At 44.7% G+C, this 24,588-nt stretch overlaps 1 protein-coding gene across 3 annotated transcripts in view; it reads right to left on the reverse strand.

The window, feature by feature from the left end:
- Nucleotides 1–3,882: 3,882 nt before the first annotated feature.
- Mark1 (microtubule affinity regulating kinase 1) overlaps nucleotides 3,883–24,588 on the reverse strand; it is a 134,413-nt gene continuing 113,707 nt past the window's right edge. The window contains exons 14-18 of one of the 3 annotated variants that reach the window (XM_008823761.3): nucleotides 23,887–23,984; nucleotides 22,556–22,720; nucleotides 19,745–19,999; nucleotides 8,252–8,296; nucleotides 3,883–5,968 (exon numbers count right to left, since the gene is read on the reverse strand). In XM_008823761.3, coding sequence (XP_008821983.1) covers nucleotides 5,620–5,968; nucleotides 8,252–8,296; nucleotides 19,745–19,999; nucleotides 22,556–22,720; nucleotides 23,887–23,984 — 912 coding nt within the window. In that variant the 3' untranslated portion in view covers nucleotides 3,883–5,619. Of the gene's footprint in view, nucleotides 5,969–8,251; nucleotides 8,297–19,744; nucleotides 20,000–22,555; nucleotides 22,721–22,755; nucleotides 23,026–23,886; nucleotides 23,985–24,588 lie in introns of those variants that run through there. The other 2 variants (XM_008823762.3, XM_029559006.1) reach the window with 2 other exon arrangements.

Genomic DNA, 24,588 nt, shown 5'->3' on the forward strand with positions numbered 1-24,588 from the left:
TGTGTATGTCCCACCTTTTCTGCATCTGCTTGTGCTAGTGGATGCCCAGGTTGATTCCATAGAATGGCTTTTGTGACTATTACAATGAATATAGGATGCAAGTATCATTTCAACATTCTGACTTCACATCACTTGGCTATACCCCCAGCCTTGGGATCACTGGATCATATGGCTGCTCTTTTAACTTTTGAGGACTGTTCATACTGTTCTCCAAAAAGGCTGCATTAATTTATACTCCACACAGCATAGAATTCTCCTTTTTCCAGACCCTTGTCCACATTTACCTTTTGTCTTTTTAGCAATATTCAGATATGACCCTTCTGCTTCTGCTTCCCAAGTGCTGGTATTACAGGAGTGCACTGCCACTCCTGGCTTGAACCTGTGGTTTAATTGCATTGAGCATTTCCCCCCACATACTCATTGGTCATTTGAATATCTTTTAAAAATATTTATTCAGGTCCCTTGCACATTTCTAAGTTGAGGTTTCGGCCTATTGAGTTATCTAAGTTCCTTATACATTTTGGACATTAACTCAATCAGACGGGTAATTTCCAGAACTTTTCTCCCCCGCTGTGGGTGGTCTCTTCATCTGCCGACTGTGTCATTATTTGAGTGTTTTAGATGAATACATTTAAAACATTCCATCCTATGCTGGCTCTTTAGCTGTAACCATTGTGTATTTTGGGGGACTGAGTCAAAGTGTATATATAGTGTGCCTCTGACATGATAGTCCATCTTACAGTCACAGGAAACCACACATTTGGCATAAGCACCCTACAAACACCCTTCAGGCTTTTGTGCTGTGTTACTGTAAGTTTTGCTTTCACGTTATAGGTTTTACACTACATTGCTACTATTTTGACTCTTAAAACAGTTTCGCTTTCTGCATTCTTGATGCCTTTGGGAAGACGTAGAACCCCATCTGATACACTCTCCCGTCCGCCTGGAAGCCTTCCTAGGGCGCTTCTTGTAAATCTGTAAGTCTCGCAAGTCTGCTGGTGATAAATTCTTCAGCTTTTCTATGTCAATCCTCTGGTTTGTAAAGATAGTTCGTCTGGGTATAGAATCCTAGTTTAACAGTTTCATTTTTTCCAGTATTTTTCTGGCTTTTTTCATTTCTGATAATTTGTAATTCTTTATTTTCATGTCTTTCCCCTCCTACAGCTGGTTTTGTAATAGCCACCATTTCAAAGCAACCTATGAAAACCTCGCATAATTTTCTTTGGTGTTTGATGAACATTTGGGGTCTATGAGCTTATGATTTCCAGGAAAAGTTTGAAAAATTCCATCCATTCCACCTTCAAATGTCCTTTTCTCCATCCCCTCTGTAGGGCTGCCTCAGAGTAGACTGAGATGGTTCCAGAGCTCGCTGACCCAGTATTCTTTGTTTCAGTTGTCTTCTGTTTGTTTCAGTCTCTTTCGCTGTCTTCAACTCTACCATCTTTTTTCCTGAAATGGCTAATCTCTACCAGTTCCATCTGGCATGCTCTTCTCCTCAGAAACTGTAAGACACTGAACATGTCTTGATGTCTGGAAACGTTTCACGCTGCATTTCTTCACCTACTCCTTCCTCTTTCAGAACGTACAATTGTTCTAGTCAATACTGACATTTCTGACTCAGTATTGACTTTGTCCTGTTGTTACGGGTTGTATTTCCCTGCTTGGCAGCAAAGCAGCATTAAGTCTAGGGTTAACAGGCAAACTGTTCTACAGCTGGTTGGGGCAGGCTGGCTCTGACATGGAATATGATGATTCCCTGGGGTATTTTCAGGTGGCACCTTTCAGGTAGGTTTTGTCACAGGCTTGTGCCCATCTGCCCCTGGAGCTCTGATCTGCACAGTTCTCTCCTTACAGCATTCTGCCCTGCAGGCTCTACTCATCTTGGTCTCCTGATCTCTCAGTTCAGTGTTCTCTTCCCCCCAACCCGCACCGTGTGTATGTATACATGCACATGTAGAGGCCAGAGGTCAACTTCAGGGATCTGGGGCTCACCAATTAGGCAGGGCTGGCTGGCCAGTGAGCCACAGGGATCCTCCCGTCTCTGTCTCTCCACTGCTGAGATTACAGGCATGTGCCACTGTGCCTGTTTTCCCTAAAAAAATTTCCTTTATGTGGGTTCTGGGGATTGAACTCAGGTCCTTATGCTTAATGACAAGCACTTTACCAACTGTGCTATCTCCCCAGCCCATTTCTGGCTTTTTAATAATGGAACTCAGATCCCCGCTCTGCCCCCTGCCTTCCTGTACTGCAGACTGGCAGTTCTGTCTAGGTAGAGGGCTGGGCCAATCACATGGTGCATAGTCTTTCATTGGCTGATACCAACATCTGCAAGGCACTGATGACAACACAAAAACCCTCCGCATGGTACATCTGTTGAAACACCTCTGGGTTCCCCCACTTTAGCCCTTCCACCTCCTCTTACTCCCACCTGTGCCATTTCACCCACGTTTCATTACTGATAACCTCTGAAAAGATCTTTCTGGCTCTATCCTTCAAGCCTTTCTAAGCATTTCTACTAATTTTTTTTTTTTTTTTTTCCTGGAACTCACTTTGTAAAACCGGCTGGCCTTGAACCCAAAAAAACCTACCCTCTTCTGCCTCCTGAGTGCTGGGATTAAAGGCGTGTGCCACCACACCCTGCAGGTATCCTTTTTTAAACTGCTCTTTCCCTATAACTCGGACTCTGATGTACATTCACACTCAATAAATAAGCTGAATTAAGGATCAGACAGAGATCAAGTTGAAGCTGTGGCTGCCAATACTTTTTGTCTTTTGGTTGGGTCTTGCTGCGTATCCCTGGCTGGTCTGGAAACTGCAGCCATGCTCCTGCTTCCACCGTTTTAGTGCTAGGAGCACATGCGCACACCACCACAAACTGGCAGTGTGACTTGTTATCGATGACCTCAGTGAACCTGGACACTCCCCAACATGTTTCCATTTCCAAGTGCCTCACAGCTCCGCCTCTTTCCCTTCACGTGCTCCTTCTATCTGGAGGGCCTTTTCCTGACCTGTCTTTCTACTAGGCCGTTCTTTCTGGCACCCATTCAGAAGTCAGTCTCCCCTGGATTTCTTATGAGCATCTTTTCTGGCTGTGTGTGTAGTACATCATCTTCCCAAAAGGACCAGTCTGGGCAAGTTAGGAACCACCTCTTAAAGTTGTGGTATCCATCTTAGGACAGTTCTCACTATAGGTACTCTGAAACCAAGGCGGAGACCATCGGGCAACCGTAAGTATGGGGCAGCGCTGCGCAGTCACAGGAAGCTGGGCCTCCCTGTTGGGCCACTTTGTTTTCCCACTGTCAGGCCTTTTGTTGAAAAATCACCTCATAATCAAGTCTACTGAGTTTCAAATCAAATTTGACCTCACAGAATATATTATTGGGCCAAGATTCTGGAGCAGATTTCATCTTCATCTTAGCTTTCTTTATCAAACAAAACACTGTGTCTGAGAGTCTAAGAAATAACAGAAGGGATTCATGTCCTGTAGCATCTCCACAGAGCCAAGGAAACCCTGACATCATGTACCTGGTGAACATAAACTGCCGTTTATTTATTCAAACATATTAAAATTCTCTAAGTCTTCAAAAAAGTTATCACGAACACATAAAATGGAAAATATAAAGTGAATGTCAAGATTTCAATTTTAGTTCTTAAAAAAATACTGAAGTAAAATTCCTTCCCACAGAATACAGGAGCTGACCAGGGTGAGAAAATACAAGAAACACCAGCTTCTGCCTTGAAAAAGGCTCAGATCCACACTGTGGAAAGTGTTTCAGTGACCAGATTTCCTACCCGCAGCTTTCCTGTCATGACATCCTGAAAACCTACCCAGCTTCATGGCTTTGCCAACCAGACTCAGAACACAGGAAGGAACGCACGAAGAATGCCTTCTGAGCAGAAAACAGGTGATGCGCACTCAGAGAAAGAACAAAAGACAAGTGCTTTATTATGAGACCCGTTCAAGTAAAATTCCGTGTGCACCGTGAGAGTGAGTGGGGATTTGCATCAACTGTTCTGGATGAACACTGGTTAAAAGGGGGCCACACAGCTTTGTTTTGTCTTTTTTCCAAACGCCACCCTTCGCTAAGGCAAGAATACACATCATTTTAGAACAGAATGCTACAGAAGAAAGCTACATCACAGCACAGAAGGTAAAAATCCTCTTCATCTGGAACCACAGCGGAACAGCGCGGCACCCACGCTGATGGCTTTCCAATGCTGGCTTCAGTGACAGCACTGGTCACAGCTTTATTTTTCTTTCAACCAACAAGCTTGGAGCACACCTTCTCAGGAATGTGTGGATGGGCCCGTATGTTGGTATTATAGTCATTACAACATGAAACAACATTGCACAGTCAACCTCCAAGGCTATTCAGTATAAAATAACAAGTATTAAAATGTACCTTGTACAGCTTGTGGCTGTATGTCGCATACATCACTAATAAAGAAAGAGAGGCAAGTGCCCAGTTATAAAGCACAAGTTACAGGCATGACTTACAGGGGGAATAAACACAAGAATTTGGGCAAAACATTTTAAATAAATGGTTCCATGGGAGCACACTGAGCCACAGGCAAGCCTAAACCCAAAATCAACCGGTGTCAAGAGCACATCTCACAAGACTCTTGAGTACTTACAGATGTTACAGCGACAGGGGTGGACGAGGAGGCTCAGAGGACAACGAGGCAAATGTTCCCAATGCCAGTTAATTCCTGAGGTGGCATTATTTCCTAACTGATGCATTGATCAACATTGGAAAGATGAGTTGTGCTATGAAACAGTCCTCACAGGTGACATTCCCCCAATTACCTTGCAGAATTTGAAGGCGGTAAACCTAAGTTAGAACAGCCGATGGACTATGGATTCTTTTCCATTTTGCTGGTACAGTTAGCAGAGGGTGGGTCAGGAAACAAAGGTCAACATTGACTTGGTAAAGATTTAATTTTTTTCCCTCAGCACTTCTTAATCAGCTCAAGCAAAACTACTATTTATTTTCATGTACTTTATTTTCAAGAGTCTAAGTGCCAACCCTGTAAACGTTTCGCATCTTCTCAACTACACCTTGTTTGACTCCAAGGCCGAGAGCAAAGAGGAGCAGGAGTAATCGAACTCACAGACCTGCTCATCAGCTCTGGCTTAAACTGAGTGTGACTGTAAAATAACTGTATGAAGTCCATGATACAATTTGAAAGACGATTCCTGTGCATTTTTAATCCTGGACAGTTTTCAAAACAGCATGACGGAAGTAAGAATTTAAAAAACCCACCAGAACGTAAATAACCGGAATACATTTTCAACTCAAAGCATTAAATGTACATTTATGTGCGGAGATCTAGACAACTATACAAGTTTTTAAGCAATCATAGTTTATTTTACAACTCTATGAACAGAAAATGAACAGAAATACACAATATACTTACCTGTACATGTGAACCTACTTTTTAAGCTACAGATTTTTATTACAGCTCATACTGACTTTGATTTTACAGTTCATAACTATGTATAACCTTATTGCATTAAGGGCAGATTCTACATGGGAGATTCACAGGCGGACCACATTAGGCATTACCAGTACATTCAAATGTGGATGTATCATCCTGATCCTGCAAATTTAGATATCTTTACAGCTTAAGCTCGTTTGCTATTTTGGATGCAATGTTCTTAAAGGCAATAGATGTCCCAGATATTCGCTTGAAACGGACCCCATTTAGTGACAATCGAGGCAGCTTGCAGACCTCCATCTCCCACTGCACGAGGCTATCCTGTCTAGCATCTCCGTGCACACAGAAAAGCAGAAACCTTTCTTTTTGTTCATAATCACAGTTGTTTGCATCTAGCACTTTCCGGATTTCTCTCATCATGTCATTCGGGTCCATGGAGCTGGTGGTCTTCATACTCCACGTGAACCGCAAGGAACGCGGCTTGGAATCTTTAGCCTCATCTTTGTCTTTTGGTTCCCCTGATGTACTTCTAGAAGAGGGTGAAGGGGAAGAAGGAGAAACACAGTTCTACTCAGTGAAGAATCTGCACAACCACAACATCTCAGTGATTATAATTCAGCTAATGAAACTATCCAGTTTGCAGTCAACTCAGAGATCCAGATTCATGTTATCTTTCTGTGGTAAAAACTGTAAACAGCTGGAAGATATCCTATACTCTGGCTTTTAGTATCTTCACTCTAAAGCAGCATATTTTCTTAAGTGCACTTGTTCCTGGCAAGGAAATGTGCAGCTGAAAGTGAAGAATTTAATATTTAAAGTTCTTTTTCTATATTTCTTGGGTCAATTCTGCAGAAAGATTCTCTATTTTCTGTACACACACACACACACACACACACACACACACACACACACACACACACACACACACACACACACACAGTGTGCACATATGACACCACTTCAGCTGTCAACTTGACACCCCTGGGAAGAGGAATTTCCTTCATTGGACTGGCCTGTGGTGGTGTCCGTGAAGCATGTTCTTCATTTCTGATTGATAGCAGAGGGTCTGGCCCACGGTGCACTGTCTAGGGGAAGCAAGCCAGTGTGTGGTGCTCCTCCATGGCCTCGGCTTCATTTCCCTACTCTGGGTTCCTGCCTTGGTTTCCCCTGATGATGGACTGTAACCAGTAGGCCAAATAAACCTCCTCCTCAAGTTGCTTTTGGTCAGTGTTTTATCACAGCAACAGAATGTAAACTGGGATGACACATATACACATACAAACACACATGTGCACATACATACATGCACACATACACACGTATACATACACACCCACTTTGAGGATCACAGGGATTCTCTTCATAAAATGCACTTGAAATAGAAATCAAGTTCCTTTTTCTTTCTCTGTCCTTTTTGTGTAGGAACGTAACAACCACAGAGGAAGCAGTTTCTGACAGCCTGAGATGTTCTGCTCATCACAGCACTACCAATAAGCTCCATGGTCGCTAAAGGTGTCTATAAACTAGTCTGTACCACAGTGGTGGCTCCCCCGTCTCTACTCCCAGCCTTTGTCTCTTACATTCCTCTTTGTTCCCACCGGCGTCTAAACTGTTTCTGACTACAACGGCTATGCTCCCCTCTCCAGGCCTCTGCATAGCGAGGATTTACTTCCTGTGGGTGCTACATGGATAATTCTCTTACTCTATCCCAGTCTCTGTGTACTTTCTCTATTAGGCTCCCCCAACCACCCCACTGCACCCTAACTCCTAGCCTAGTGTGTCACTTTTTACCCTACCCCCCATTTTCCTGTTTGTATCATTCTAGTCCTCCACTTAACCATTTACTAGGGTTCTGATTGTCACCTGACTCTACCCTGGATCAGTGGCTCCAGGATTTTGCCTGCTTTATTTCCTGACATGCTCCAGGCATCTAGCACTACGCTGGGCACACAGTAGATGACTGACACTGAGGTCTGCTTATGCAGATCTCTCACAAATAATACAGAACCAGAAAACCATCTCAAATAATCACAGGAGGGTAAGATCAGTGGGTTACTCATGATATAGACTGCCCTGTGTTTAATATGCTGAACAACTATCCAATCACAGACAAAGGTTACAATTTTTACCTGTTAAATACAACTCACTTATTTGTGATTTAAGGAAGAAATTGTATACCTTAAAACAAGTTTGTAGTTTTTTCTAGAAACATATACATTTACATGTATGTAAGAGTAGAAAAATACTGTCTCCTTTATTCCTAGGAATCTGAGCCTCCAAAAGGCCACAAACTTCAGTCTTAAGAAAACAACAAATACACAACAAAAACTATTAAATAAACATAGAAAGTATTCATCTCACGGTCTTCTCTATTTTTCTCCGGGGAAAACCCAGAATGCATGTCAGGGCCAAGTTTTAAAACATGGTCCAATATTGACTGCTCACCTAAACATATTACTATATCAAACCTTCCTTCATATTTATAGTCTATGCTATATGACTCAGGCTAATTTTAGTTACAACATATTAAAAAGAAAAAGAACACCACATTTTAATTTATTAATTTTTCTATTATGACTTATTTTACAGAAGAGAAAGCCTATTTCTTCAAGTATATAATTCAAAGTAATATTTGTAAGTCACAAACTTAAAGTTAATGAACTTAAATTTCATTAGGGGCTAGGCAACATTAGGAAACCCCATCCCAATATAAAGATTTAAGATACATATGCTGTCAAATTCTCAGTTCTGCTCGTGATCATCAAGTGCTGTGAGTATCTAGTACGTGCTCCCAGCAGCCCCCACTCCTCACCTGGCTGTGTCGGCTCGACCACTGGCTTCACCTTCATTTGGATCCCTCAAAAACAAAGAGAAGCTGAGATTTAATGATAAAAGCAAAAAAGAGATAAAGAAAACCAACAACTAAAATGATTCCAGAGTTAACTTGTTCAGCAGACAGACTTCTACCATGACAGTTTCCTAGGACTGCTGGGTCTGATACAGTCCTTCACGTTCTCAACCATAACCATGTGCTACTGCCATTTCTTGAGCATCTACTACATATTGTCAAGAAGAGATTTTGGGTGAAAATTTAGTTATTCTTTTTTTTTAAACATGATCTTCCAATTTCCAGCCATAATTATAACCTCATAATTTATCTTTGTCTCAGTTTAGAATAAACTAAGATTAAATAAGATTAATAATTATCAACAGCAATATTAAACTTCATGTTATTACATATAATTCCAGTAGTCACCCAACTAAGAAAACAGATGCTAGTTTACTTCATAGTTAGAAGTAAAACTCAGGCAGGTTAAGGAGCTAATACTATAGTTAGAAAGGACTTAGTAGAGCTGGGAGATGACTCAGTGGGAAAAGTGTTTGCTATATAAGCACTAGGACCTGAGTTCAGAGGAAAGAAATAAATCGAGGAAGAGAGTCCAATATGTTTTTCTAAAAGTAAATACCAATTTAAAATAGACAATGAACTTATTTTAGAAATTTTGGGGCAGGGTGTGCTGGGTGGTGCACGCCTTTAATCCCAGCGCTTGGGATGCAGAAGCAGATCTCTGTGAGTTTGAGGCCAGCCCTTTCTCCATAGCGAGTTCCAGGACAGCTAGGGCTACAGGGAGTCCCTGTCTCAAAAAGACTAAAAAAGAAATTTTGCTAATAATTCATGCATAGTAAGTCAACAGTCTGTCCAAGCAGTTGAATCTAAAAACATGGACTGAATTACAAATAAACAACGATCCTACCTGTATATCCATGTCTGAAACAAACAAGAGAAACACTGCTAATTGTGTTGCACTGAAGGTGATTCATATTTTTTAAGTCTTCCAAAACTCTAACCCCTTTGCCATTTTAAAGGTGATTGGATATCTCCAGAGGAGGCCTAAGTTACAACCTAACTTTAAAATGCTAAAAGGTGGATTGTGATAGAACAAACTACTTTAAGGAGCTAGGAAAACCATCAACTTGAACTCTTAAGGTTGTCTTAATATCTGAGCCATTTCACAAATGTAGTTTTTTAATGTAAAATGAACACAACAGCATTAAAGTCAGTGTCATTTTTCCATCTACCAAATTAGTACAATACTTCTACACATTAAACTTAAATCAGGTTATTAAAAATCACAAGTATTGGGGCTGGATAAATGGCTCTGTGGTTAAGAGCACTGGTTGCTCTGGCTAAGTGCAGGGGGGCCTGAAGCCGAGGACAGGGCAAGATAGTGCCTAGAGGAAGTGGCTGGGGCGCGGCCAGACTTGTTATGAAGAATCGCTGATTGGCTCCTGCCATTTCTGTGCATCTTGGCAGCGCGTAATCACTTCGTGAACGCTATGCTGTGCTATGGAGAGGAGACTGCATGCTCAAGTTGACCTTTAATATGATTGGACACTTGGTTGGGGAGGGGATTTTCCTTCGTGGTTTTTGCCTTCATAAGCCCTGTAACACCTGCAATAAACGAGTTCCTGCTTGACTGGCTCCCTGTCACATCTGATTGTCTCCCTAGACAGCTCACCTCCCTTTCTCCAGCTCCTGTGTCAGGGCAGGACCCCTGACATCTGGCGCCCAACGTGGGGCTCAAAGACCACTTGGACCTGGTATGGGAGCTGATCGCCAGGGCTAACTGGGTGAGTATTGAGGGAAGTGAGACCTCAAGAGATGGGTAACGCAACGAGCAAGAGTGAGGACCCGGCGCTCACGGCGCTGAGACACATGTTGAGATCCAGGGGGTTAGAACAGTCCGATTCCTCATCAAAGAAGGTCTGGGAGGCCACCCTGCGTCTCGCTCCCTGGCTGCCCGCTGGCAATTTATTCCAGTGGGCTACCTGGGGCCAGCTTGAACAACTGGCTTGCAAGGCAGAGATCAATAGAGGGGAGCAACCACCCTTGGGGTTTTACCCCACGATCTCACCCTTAAGTCATGTTTTCAACCTGATCCGAGCCCCGGGCATACCAGCCTTTGCCGGGTAGATAAGACCACAGGGGAAGACCAATGGGTCGCGTTTGATGAGGGGAGAGCCCAACGGTCAAAAGTGAAACCAAAGCACATGCTGTGGAGAGATCTGGAAAGGGGGGGTGACAAGAGTGGGGGAGAAAAAGGGGGGACCCTGGGCAGTCGGGATGAACATGAAGGAGAGGAGCCCTCCACTCCCACAGCCCTGGGTCCAGGCTTTCCCTGTAAACATCAACCCCAGACCCCAGCGCCCGGCCACCTGGTACCCTTGGGAGTCTAAAGATCTTAAGGAATTAAAGAAGGAGGTGGCTGAGGAAGGCCCTGGGTCCCCCTGAGTTGACACCCTTCTCCAGGGCTTGGTATATCAGCCCTATACGGCCAAAGACTGGATGGATCTAGCCAAGGCAGTCCTCCCCAGCTCCTTGTTTATTAAATGGGCGGCGGCACTATACTGAGAGGAATGTCGGGTCCAGGCGGAAAATAATCGTGCTGCCAACCCCCCCCATCCCTATCACTTTCAGCATGCTGACAGGGACCATGGATGCCTTTGCCACGGGCGCCCAGCAGGCAGAACTTCTGCCACCATATACGGAAAAGGTCAGGGCCCTCGGCCTCAAGGCCTGGCATAAGTTAGATACGGACCCTACGGAGCCGCCCATATCGGGGATCCATCAAAGCTCAGGGGAGCCATTACATGAGTTTGTAGATAGGGTTGTAAAGAGTCTAAAGAAAAAGTTTCCCCCCGGGCCACTCAGAGAACAGTTCATAAAAATGCTAGTATAGGATGATATGAACGCCGACCATAAGGCCACCTGCGCGGGGTTAAAGGACCATTCCATGAGCAGCTGGATCGTGGCCTCAAAGGACATAGGGACCAAAACAAAGGTGACTGAGGCTATGGCCACGGTCCTCAAGACACAGACAGAGGCTCTAGCTACAGCCTTTAGAGAAGCCCTCACAGGCCTTGGGCCACAGGATAGACGCCCCAGGGCTGAGGGCTGGAGATGTTTTGAGTGTGGCCAGCCCAGACACATAAAGAGAGACTGCCCGCAAGGGAAAGCCCCTCTCAAGGTGGAGGAGGACAAGTCCAGGGCCCTGTGCCCACGCTGCTGCAAGGGGTTTCATTGGAAGAAGGACTGCCGGTCCTGGTATGATGTGGAAGGCAAACCTTTAAACTAGACTTGGGGCAACCCCCAGCCCCGTCACCCAAAGGGGGAGGGCGCACAGGCCCTGGAGGGCCTACTGCCCACTGGACAGTCCCTATCATCCCGGGGCTCTGCCCTAAGATAGACATCTTGCCTGATAGGCAGAGGTTCCGGGGCATTATTGACACTGGGGCAGATAGGACCATTCTAAGGAAAGAAGAAGTCCCTGGAAGATGGCCCCTCGAGCCTGGCCCACAGGTGATGGGTGTCGGCAGCACCATGCCATCATGGGAGCTTAAAAACTGGCTCTGTTGGCGGGACCCAGATGGTACTAAGGGAGAGATTAGACCTTTGGTGACTGAGGGGCTTTCCTACAACCTCTTCGGGAGAGACCTCCTGGGGGGGCAGATGTTTTTGTGACCACAGACAATAGGGAGTTTATTGAAAGGCTCCTCGATGATGAGGAAATTAACAGGGTTAGACACCCCCTTGACCACCTCTCAAACTACAGGGGGGAGGAGTCCAAGTCTCCCTGGGTCCACCCCAAATCCTAGAGGCCGCCATTCCTCAAGTTCCTGCAATCTGGATGGTCCCCAGGGAGCCCAGGTTGGGTGGAACAGTGGCCCTTGCCCGAGACTCAGCTCCAGGCTTTGAGGCATATTATACAGGAACAACTTATGCTGGGGCATATCTGCCCCTCCATGAGCCCTTGGAACACCCTGTTTTTGTCATAAAAAAGTCATCTGGCCAATGGAGGATGCTACAGGACCTCCGCAAGGTCAATGACAGAATAACCCTGGAGGGAGTCTCCTTGAGGGGACTTCCCTGGATACCCGCTATCCCCTTAGATCTATTTCTCATAGTTATAGATATCAAAGACTGCTTTTTTTCTATCCCCCTGCAACCCCAAGATTGCGAGAAGTTCGCCTTCTCTGTGCCTTCCATCAACTTTAGCATGCCTGATGAAAGGTATGAATGGACGGTCTTGCCCGAAGGCATGGCCAATAGCCCAGCTTTCTGTCAGAGCTTCATAAGGGCTCTCTTGAGCCCAACAGAGTCTTTGCCACATGCTACTGCATATGCCTACATGGATGATATAATTTGGGGGACACCAAATCCCCACCAACTGCAGGAATTATATGAGCTCACTCAAAAATGCCTCCAGGTGGGAGGGCTTCAAGTGTCCATGGACAAAATACAGACTGTCGCCCCCTTTAAGATTCTGGCGACTACATTGTCCATGGAAGGGGTAAGTCTGTTAAAGCCACATCTGACTATTAAACCTAATATGACCCTGACAGAACTTCAAAAACTATTGGGGGAGATCATTTGGCTACGATCCTGGATGCCTGTCTCCACTGAGACACTGGAGCCCCTATTCCAATTGTTAGTAGGTAAACAGCCGTCAGAGCTGATTCATCTGTCCCCACAACACCTAGACATTTTACAGGGGGCCCGCTATATGCCTGGAAAGGACCTCGAACTATGGGTGCTCCCCGGCGAGGCCCTGATGACATCCGTCCTCACACAAGGGGGGAAGCCCCTCAAATGGGTACATACCTCCCTAGGGGGCACTCCACGGGTGTATACACCCACAGACCAGTTGGCTGACCTAATTGAGAAAGGACAGGATATAGCCCTGAGATATTCTGGCATTGACCCCCACAAGATTATTATCCCTTATTGGCTAAAGGACTTTAAATGGCTTTGCAAAAACAACAGCGAATGGCCATAGCCTTGGAGGGCTTTCTGGGAAAGTTGGACTGTCATTATGGCCCTCATAAATGGGTAACCTCCTTTCGTACCCTCTGTTGGGATGCTCCCTGGCTCTTTGTCAGGAAGCCGTTAGTAAAAGCCTATGTTTTCACTGACAGGGGCAGATTTGGAGCTGCAGTGGTAGTATACCCAGGGGCAGATGAGAAACCAAAAAGATAGGTCCACACTTGTGATGGCTCAGCTCAATTCAAGGAACTCATGGCTCAATTTAAAGAACTCATGGCCATTGCCCTAGCCTTGTCCAAAGTAGATGACCCCATGAACTTGTTCTCTGAAAGCTTATATGTAGTCAACCTTCTCCCTGGATTATTAAATTCTCATATTCAGCTAGATGATAACCCTATTACCCCCCTAATGATCCAGGTTCGAACACTGTTAACAGAAAGAAGTGCCCCCATTTTCTTACAGCACTTTAGGGGCCACCAAGGACTGCCTGGGTTCCTTTCCCAGGGCAATGCAGAGGCAGACAAAATGGCTTCTACCCATATCCTATCAGCAGGCCTGGAGAAAGCTCAACAACTGCATAATCATACCCATGTAAATTGGCGGGGACTCCATAAGAGGTTCCCTCAAGTCCCTATCAAGGACCTAAGAAAAATTGTACATACCTGTAAGTCTTGTCAACCCTTTCTACAGGTGCCACCCCTCCAACAACCAGGGGTAAACCCTAGGGGGCTGAAGCCTAACTCTCTTTGGCAGACAGATGTCACATATTATGTTCCTTTTGGAAAACTCAAGTATGTTTTCGTGTCTATTGACATGTTCTCACATGCCTGGTGGGCTACCACCCATACAGGAAAAAAGTCTAAACATGCTCAGTCTCACTTCCTCCAGTGCTCATTGCCATGCTCGCCGCTGTTACCCTGGCTATCATCATCTTTATCGTTACCATCATTATTCAAGATCTGATCAATAGATGGCTGAACAAAATCTGTCAATAATGGTACTCCTCCTGCTGGCCATCTGCCAGATAAAAGCCGAGGACCTCTGGGCCTTGGTCCCTTCCCCGCCTATACTCTTGCCCTTCTCTTAAGTGAAGAGCTGGCAATTACCAAAGACATGGCTCTGCTAGCTTGTGACCCTCACTTTAGGTCACTTTGTCTCACCCCTTACAAAGTTCAAAATATTACTAAATCACGCCTACAACTCGCGGACTATATTCATGGCCACTGGACCCAACAATTTCTTAACTATTCCATATTGCTGACCAATTAGATTATTGCTCTAAATTATACTTGGGCCCCGGTCCTATCGATGGACTCCTCCTTTTTTAGTAAGGTACGGGAGCATATCAAGGGGTTCTTAGATCCAACTTGGTTACTTGCCTATGGGAGCATGTTTCTAATGCTTGTGCTAGCTTTTGTTCTCCTCAGGTATCTCTGCTCGGTTATCAGAAGACAAAGACAGATGAAGAAAGTCCTGGTCCAACTTGCCCTGGCCACCCAATCCCCCTTGGGTCCCTCCTCAAGACAAATCCAGGCATGGATGCTTGAGCTAGCCTGAGGGCCCAGGTTGCTTTGCCCCCTTATGGGATAGACCCCCGTATATTAACCGCAAAAGGGCATGGCTGGTCCCAATGATGGGTAAGACCCTCCCAGACTGATGAATCCAAGACAGGGGCCATGAGGGCAATCATGGTTACCCAAGGACGGGCAACTTCAGTGCCTGAGGAGAAGCAACCTAAGACAGAGAGGCCATAGCAGCGGAGGGGGATGGGGACGGTGCGCCCCGTCCCCAGGGGCTATCCTTAAGGAACTTCACTTTTAAAACAAAGTAGGGGGAGAGATGCAGGGGCCTGAGGCCAAGGACAGGGCAAGATGGTGCCTAGAGGAAGTGGCTGGGGCGAAGCCAGACTTGTTATGAAGAATCGCTGATTGGCTCCTGCCATTTCCGTGCATCTTGGCAGCACATGATCACCTCACGAACACTATGCTGTGCTATGGAGAGGAGACTGCATGCTCAAGTTGACCTTTAACATGATTGGACACTTGGCTGGGGAGGGGATTTTCCTTCGTGGTTTTTGCCTTCATAAGCCCTGTAATGCCTGCAATAAACGAGTTCCTGCTTGACTGGCTCCCTGTCACGTCTGATTGTCTCCCGGGGAGGCTGCGGGTAACAGGCGGACAGCTCACCTCCCTTTCCCCAGCTCCTGTGTCAGGGCAGGACCCCCGACAGCTAAGGACATGGGTTCAGTTCCCAGAACTCTCATGGCAGCTAACAACTGTAACTCTAGTTCCAGGGGATCCGACGCCTTCTTCGGGCCTCTGTGGGCACTGTATACACATGGTGCACTTATCTACATGCATGCAAAACACTCAAACACATAAAAATAAATAAAAATCACAAGTATTTCAAGCCCTATAAGGCTTTAACCTTTTTCTACAACTACATTGTACAAATGGGTTTTCCATAACCCATAGCCTTTTCCCATAACAATATTGTACAAAAACCATTTGTTTTTCAGAACTGAAAAGGATAATAAAAGTTATTCTCATATTCAAAGAGTCTCTTAAATTTATGGTTTTTAATAACTGGCATTTCCATTCAGCAGGATACTACTCATGATGTCTGTACAAAGCTATTTTTATTATAGCAAGTTGAGGGAAACAGAACATTTCTGAGCTGGTTCACAATGCAACGCACCTTTCCAGCTGTGTAGATGTATGCTGTGTAGGTGTACGCTGTGTAGGTATGCGCTCTGTAGGTGTGTGCTGTGTGGGTGCGCGCTGCGTAGGTGCACACTGTGTAGGTGTGTGCTGTGTAGATGTATGCTGTGTAGGGTGTGCTGTGTAGGTGTACGCTATGTAGGTGTACACTCTGTAGGTGTGTGCAGTCTAGGTAGGTGTGTGCCGTGTAGTACATGTGTGCTGTGTAGGTGTGAGCTGTGTAGATGTACGGCTATGCTACGCAGGAGGGTAGTGCAACAAAGATGGTTTCAGTGTTGACCTGCTGTTAAGATAACACAGTCTCACTGGACATTTTTTTGTCCTATTAACAGAGGAGTATACCGTTGCCGAGCTCTGAGCACCAGGAGGGAATCTCCCTCAGACTCGACTTCCTCTGCTATAAAGAGCTGAAACCAATTGACTCACGCTGCTCCAGCCTACCTGGGGGTGGGGAGCAGTTGTTTCAAACAGTGTAGTAAAGTCTGCTCTAAGTGGCCCTGGTGGGAAGCAGATGGGACACAGAAGCACAGCTGGCTGCAACAGTTCATACCACACAGCATGGCTCTGTGACACTTAACAACAGCCAGTACCTTTTACACAGCAGCATATACGCAACTGAATGCACAGGCCATTACCTGTGCAAGAACAGGCTACGTTTAGCCATCAAACTTGGTACAGAAGAAGCAAGCAAGGCAGGAGTGCCTCGTGCAGACGACAGTAGGTGCTGGGAGGTGATGGAGAATGAGCAGGGGAAAGAATGGGGGGGATCATCCAGGAAAGAGCAGCCAGACCACACAGGCCTCATGCCTCTCTCCCCACACTTTGATTTGTATTCTGAGTAAGATGGAAGCTAGTTAAGGGTCTTTTTCTGTTCCTTTTTTTGCAAAGTCAGGAATCAAAACCAATGCCTCACACATGCTAGGCAAGCACCCTACCACTGGTACACCCTCTGCCCCAATGAGGTACATCCTCACTCCTAAATCAAGGAGTGACTTGATCAGAATTATACAGAAAAGTTGGAATAGGTGAAGGCCGAAGCCAGGAGAGGTGAAGATCAAGAGTGGGCTTCAACTGCCATTGGCCACTCTTTATTTGCAAATAAAGAGGAAGCAAGGGTCACTGGAGGCACCCAGGACAATGCTGGCATTCTGTAAGAGGGTAAAGAATGAGGGAGGGACCATCACAGGAAGAGAGGGGCAGAAGCTGAGGCTGTGAGAATGTGGAGATGCTGAGCAGGCTATGGGATCCTGGAGATAAGCCTCTGGGAGGAGACCTGGCTGAAGACGGGCATTGAAATGTTGCTCAAGTAAGATGGTATCTACTGCCATAAGCCTCCATGAGAGAGCAAGAGAGTATGGAAAACTGGAGGGGAGTGTGTGTCCTGAGCCTGCCCTGTAACTCTGCTATGTGGAGGTCATAGGAAAAGGCAAGGAAACCTGAGATGTGCAGGGTCCTGGGAAGGGACAGCTGGTCTGGGGGTGGAAAAAACACCACAGCTGAGAGAAGACAGGGCTTCACCTCGTAAAAGGCTGCAGTAACAGTGCCACCCCACCTTCTGCACTCCATCCACTTCACTAACAACCCAGTCTGACTAGCACAGGCCGCCCACACCATCCTTTAGCTTCCTCACTGCTGGTGCACAGCACGTCTTCCTCTCACATAATGCCACTCTGCATAGTAACGACCCGAACAGCTTAAGGTCACTGATGGTTTGATAAGAAACTTGCATTTGAGGACTTAAAAATTTAGGTTTTTTTTTTTTGAGATGGTCTATGTTGCCCTGGCTGGCTTGGAACTTGCTATATAGATCAGGCTAGCCTCTAACTCAAAGATCCACCTGCTTCTGTCTCCTGAGTTCTGGGATTAAAGGTGTGTAACCACCATGTTTGGCTTCCGCACTCTAAATCCCAGGAATACTACTGGCACTGAAAATAAATACTGTTTAAGCACACATCATAACTTCTGATCATTTAAGGCTCATTTAAGGCTCAGTTCACAAGACTACTTGGCTACAGAGCAGACAGTTCCCCCTTCCTCTGGACTCATTCCAATGCTTTGGTAGTCACACTCTGCGTTAGGTAATGGCTAGTTGTTTACTTATCTGTGTCTTTTACAACTGTAAGACTCCGGGGGGGCAATGAAACCATCCGTTCATCTTTATAGCCCACTCTGCCTAGCACAGTGTTTTGTATACAGCAGGTCAAGAGACATGGTGATATTGTTACCAGGCCAAATTTATGTCTGTATTTACTTGGCCGTTGTATGCACATGGCTACTTTGTAGGAAGTATGTTGTACTGTCTTATCAGATTATGTGTTTATTCAACGCATTCATTTTGTTTCCTTTTTCTTTTTGGGGGTGTTTGAGACAAGGTTTCCCTGTAGCCCCAGCTGGTTTCCATTTCACAGAGATCCATCTGCCTCTGCCTCCTGAGAGTTGGGATTAAAGTTTCCTAAATTTTGGTGTTTGTTCTTGTTTCCTTTTTGGAGGCTCTCACTATGTAATTTTGGCTGGCCTGGAATTCGCTAGGTAGAGCAGTCTGGCCGATTCAGAGATCCACCTATCTGTCTCTCAAGAGCTGGGATTTAAAGGCATGCACCTGGTGTTAAATTTTTAAGATTATAGTACCTAGGCAATCTATGCGACCTTAGACTTTTTATACAAAGACAAAAATGGTAAATTATATATGTAAGCAATTTGAAAGTATTTAAAAGACAAATTTTTTGGGGGTGGTGAGATGGTCTAGTGGGTAAAGGAGCTTGCCACTAAGCCAGATGATTTGAGTTCAATCCCAGCTGTCATTTGACTGCCACAGACATGCTACAGCATGAACCCTGTGCCCCAACAACAACAAAAAAAATTTAAAGGAGTATTTTTGAGGGATACATATGAACTTGAATTTCCCTTTTTCTAAATCAAAACATTTAAATATAGCCAGGCATGGTGGTGCAAGCCTTTAATCCCAGCACTTGGAAGGCAGAAGCAGGTGATGGATCTCTGTGAGTTCAAGGCCAGCCTGGTCTACATAGTGAGTGCTAGCTGGGACTACAGGAGATCCTGTCTCAAAAAGAACACCCCTCTAAATTTTTAAAATATTGGGTAGATTTTTTTTTTTTTTCTTTGCTTAAACTTTTTTTTTTTTTTTTTTTGGTTTTTTTGAGACAGGGTCTCCCTGTAGCTCCAGCTGTCCTGGAACTCACTATATAGACCAGGCTGGCCTTGAACTCACAGAGACCCACCTGCCTCTGCCTCCTGAGTGCTAGAATTAAAAGCATGCAACACCACGCCCAGCTGCTTAAACTTTTTATGTTAAGGTTTTGCTCTATTTTATACAAGTTTTAAATTTTCTTTTTGAGAAGATCTCAAAAACCTGCATTCTAGGTTGGTTTCAAATTCATTATACAGCTCAAGATGAGTGTGAATTTCTGATCTTGCCTTTTCTTTAGTGTTAGTTTATGCAGAGCTGGGGGATCCAGTACAATGCTAGGGATGGAACCCAGGCTGTCTTGCACACTAGGCAAGCACTCTATCACCTGAGCTACATTTCCAGCCCTTAAATTCTCACTTTGCTCAATTTTTTTCTTTCTCCCTCTTAAGGAAAAAGACTTATATCTTCCTGGACCTTTACTCCAACTTTTGTAAAAGAGCAGCTTTAATGAAACATCATGAACCATTCTGGAAAAACCACAGTGCAGATCAAAGAACAGAACCGAATTTACTCTCCGGTACAGAAACAGCACAGCAGTCTGCTGGTACTGACCTGCGCACGAACTTGGAAGTGATCTTGCTTATTATGCCCGTGGATGTCCCCCTTCTGGCATGTGCGAATGCCCCCGTTTCGTGGGATGGGGAGGCAGGTGGCCCATTATAAGCCGCACTGCGTCGCTCCCGGAGCTGCTCCCCATGGAACGTGCTTCTGCTGGAGCTCCCTCGGGGGAAGCGGGTCCGGTCTGGAGTGGCAGCACTGATACTGTGCGCAGATGGAGAAGCAGCAGGCACTCTCTGGCTTGTGCTGCTGGGACAAATTAAGATATATTATTCAGAATAACGACAGCTTTCACTCAGGCTAAAAACTGGGGAGGGGTGAGGCTGTGGCTGCTGCTGTTGGTCTAATTATTTTTGTTCACACTAGAGACGGGAGGCACGGTAATTAATTTATTATATCATCACGGAAGGATAAGATAGCACTATGAAACCAAATGCTTTTTATAAAAATTCGGCTGCTAAAGATTAAGAGATTAAAGACACAAAAGGACACAAAGACAAACACTGTTCAGTATTTTCACTATGAAATCTGCAAATCTGAAACCTAAAATGCTCCAAAATCCAAAATTCTTTTGAACACCGATAAGGCACTATAAGTGAAAGATCCCACATGTGACCTCATGTGAGAGGTCACAATCAGAATGAAGCTCTGTAGACACTGTCTATAGTCATCTTCAGGCTGTGTACGGAAGGCATGTAAGAAACCTAAATGAATCCATGTTTAAATCTGTGTCCCATCTTTAATATGTGTCATTATGTACAGGCAAATATTTCCTAAATCTGAAAACATCCAAAATCCAAATGGCTTCTGGTCCCAGGAATTTCAGATGAGGAACACCGATTGCACTGCTTTTACCTTAGGTGTCTTAGTAATGCACAACATGAATTTTATTGTTTACCAAAAAACCTTTAAAGGCCAGCACAGTGGCACATACCTTTAATCCCAGTACTCGAGAGGCAGGGATAGGTGGATGTCTGTGAGTTTGAGGCCAGCCTGGACTATATAGTGAGGTGCAGGGCAACTAGGGCTATTGGGAGACCCTGTTTCAAAACAATACCCAAAATCCCCAACCAACCAACCAACCAACCAACCAACCAACCAACCAACCAACCAAGCAAAAACCACCCCAAAACCTCCAAACAAGAAAACAAAAATATTTAAATACAATCATTTCCTCTTTCTAATTTAGACCTCAGCTACAATGTGACTAATAAAAGCTAATTATCCAAGCATTAAAATGTTCAGATGTTCTGACTTTGAGAAATCGTACAAGAGGCAAAAATGAAAAAACAGCTGTGTAATTCAGACCGGAATAAGCTCCTTGAGTTCATCTGCTTTACTAATAGCAACAGCAACTCATACGACGCAGAGGCCTTACCTAGCCTAGTGCTTGCCTTTGTGAGTTTAAATAACAAGCCTGGGGCTGGAGAGATGGCTCAGCGGTTAAGAACACTAGTTGTTCTTGCAGAACAAATCCCAGCACCCACATGGCAGCTAACAACTGTCTGTAACTCCAGTCCCAGGGGATCCGACAGCCTTTTCTGACCTCCACGGGCATTGCACAACACAGGTGCACTTATCTACATGCGGGCAATACATGCATGCACATAAAATAAAAAAAGAAAGGAGGCTGGAGAGATGGCTCAGCGGTTAAGAGCACTGACTGCTCTTGCAGAGGACCTGGGTTCGATTCCCAGCACCCACATGGCGGTATGAACCGTCCTTAACTCCAGTTCCAGGGGCATCTGAAGCCCTCTTCTGACCTCTGCGGCATTGCACGACACGGGTGCACTCACATATATGCATGTAATACACTCATATACATAAAATAAAAAAAAAAAATAAAATAAAATTTAAGAAAATCTTTAAAAATAAATAACAAGCTTCACTTTACTTAATTTTTGTTTCATAGTTTTTATTTTTAATTTTTATTTTATGTGTATGAGTGTATTGCCTGCTTGTAAGTGAGTGTACCCATGTCATGCAATGCTGTGGAGGTCAGAAGAGGGTTTCGGATTCTCCTGGAACTGGAGTTAAGGACGGTTCGTAGCCATCATGTGGGTGCTGGGAATCGAACCCAGGTCCTCTGCAAGAGTAGTCAGTGCTCTTAACTGCTGAGCCATCTCCCTTATTTTTTAAAAAAATTATTATTTTTATTTTATGTGTATGAGTGTGTTGCCTGCATGTATGTAAGTGCACTCGTGTCATGCAGGGCTGTAGAGGTCAGAAGAGGGCGTCAGATCCTCTGGAACTGTAGTCACAGATAGTTATGAGCTGCCATGTGGGTGCTGAGAACTGGATCTGGGTCCTCTGCAAGAGCAGCCACTATTCTTAGCTGCTGAGTCATCTCTCCAGTCCCAAACTTCACCTGATTTTTTTCCACTAATGTGTGTGTGTGTGTGTTTGTGAAAGAGAGAGAGAGAGAGAGAGAGAGAGAGAGAGAGAGAGAGAGAGCAGCTGTGTGCCTCTGTACCACAGCACGCACATGTGGAGGTCAGTGGACAATTCCTCCTGGGAGTTGGGATTGAACTGAGGTTGTCAAATGTCTACTGGCTGAGCCATCATGCCAGTCCCTCAATTACTTAAATGATAAATTAGGCAGCAATACTTATGGACAGATTAAAAATAAAATCCTTTAAGAATATTCTTCAGGAGAATGATTTAAATTATAAAGCAACATTCTGGATAACTGCAAATAGCAAGTGCCTATTACGATTAAACTTTTCCTCTCCAGGCCCTTCATTTAGGTGCTGGCACTGACACATACTTTCACCTTCTACAACAACAGGGGAAGCAGGACGTTACCCAGGTCGGTACGCTTCAGAGCCGTCTTTAATGGTTGGCAGTGTGACTTTGATAGGATGGCCAGAGGTGGACATGGACTTCTGGTGGCGGGGTCGTGCTGAGGGGACACCAGAGGCTGCAGCGGGGCCTGTAGAGGAAATACTGCTGGCAGACATCTCTGTGAGGCTTTGACATAAAAGAAGAGAAGGCACAGCTTACCAGAATGCAGAAAAGAGATCAAAAATCTAAATTAACACTTTCATGACCAAACACTTGAAAGGCACATCATCAGGGACTAATGGACTGAGGTCCTTGTTTTCAGTGTCTGGGGTGAAGTCCTCACTCTTCCACTGAAGAGCGTGCACAGACACTTGTTCTGAATGTGAATCTGAGAAGGCGGGGCATTTCTGTAGATGGGCTGCTCACTGCTGGAGATGCGGTTCACTGATTCCAAGAACAACTTTGTGTGATGTGTTGCTGTAGTGGATCTTCTGAAATTATTCATGTTTAAGATTCCATCAGTATATGAAGATCACTATTTCTGTAAACAGCACCTTTTAGCTCACATCACAGCATTGACACAGACCAAGAAGAACAGGTAAACTACTGGGGATTTATGGATCTGCATATTAGTACTCAGTATAGGAAAAATAGTAAGTTGGAAATCAGTTCTCATCTGTCTATCCTAAGGGTGTGACACCGAGGAACATACAGTTATCCTTGGGCTTTCTAGGAAAACTACTTTACAAGCCTAGTCACTGAAAGAAAAAAATGTGAGAAGGGTGTGCCCACTCTACTGGGATCACCAGAGGTGGGGCTTAGGACAGAATTTCATTAGCCTGAGCTCTGTATCATTTTCAGCTTTACTGAATAATCTCCCCAACTCATAATGAAATGTCCAATTTCTTAAAATAATATAGTTTATCACTTTTTACAATAAAATACAGTAAGAATTTGGTGGTTCTGACTGATTGAGATGGTCACGTTTCTTTAGAGGACGGAAAAGAAGCCTTTGCTATTTGGGTATAATAGAGTCGGTGGGAGGCACCATGGAGGCACGTGCATAAAGAAAGGATTTGGTCATGAGGGTCAGACTAGGATCGCAGGAGCTGCTTTGGTTCTGGGAGATATTCACTCTCACACTTTATTCAGAATGTCGAAGGCTAAGAGGTTTACTTCTTGCCTTCCCTAAATACACTCCCACCTGGTACAGAGCGAGCCACTCCAGGGAGGAGGGCTCCCCGCAGTCTGTAGTTCCAAGCTTCCTTTCCTGCCCTTCCTATGTACAGACATCTCCGCTGAGCACTAGTAAGGAGCACTAAAGGTGGTACTGCGGGCCCTGCTGCCCTCACCTGCTGTCTCTTCCATTCTGCAGCGTGTACCGATCCGTGGTCCTCTCACACACATATGTGTTCCTCCTCGCCATGCTGCCTCCAGAATAAACGTTGTTCTTAAAGAGAAAGACACCTCAATTTAAAAATGAACCATCTGTGTGTGGAGTCCAAGAAATGCATTTAAAACTGTGAATGAATTGAAAAACTTCATAGTAAATTTTGATTGGAATCTCACATAAACAAGACCTATCTCTTCTGCTTTTCCTGATTTCCCTTTTATATATACATACACACACACACACACACACACACACACACACACACATATATATATATATATGAAGAAGCACTTCATTACAGCTTTAGCATACTCAGTAACAGATTCCAGAGCAAAGATACATCTCTTTCAAAAGTGGCTATAAAATTTTTAGGTTCACTGTTGAATTAATAGTTATACAATATTGAACTCTGTATAAACTCTGTAAAATATAAAATTGAATGAGTTTTTAACCTTTAGAAAAGATCTCCATTTCATTTTAAAATATACTGCTTCTTACAGAAAGACTCATTGTTTTTGCTAATAACACTGTGATGCTGGCACATGCGTCTCTAATCTGTATGTACTGATTATTGCTAGTCATAATCGGTTGCACTCGGATCCTTGGCACCTGTGTATGTCTATAAAGTCATCAGGTAGATTTCAATGGTAATGTTTATTAC

This window comes from Nannospalax galili, unplaced genomic scaffold (assembly GCF_000622305.1).
Source record: "Nannospalax galili isolate Female #2095 unplaced genomic scaffold, S.galili_v1.0 scaffold368, whole genome shotgun sequence".
Lineage (NCBI taxonomy): Eukaryota > Metazoa > Chordata > Mammalia > Rodentia > Spalacidae > Nannospalax > Nannospalax galili.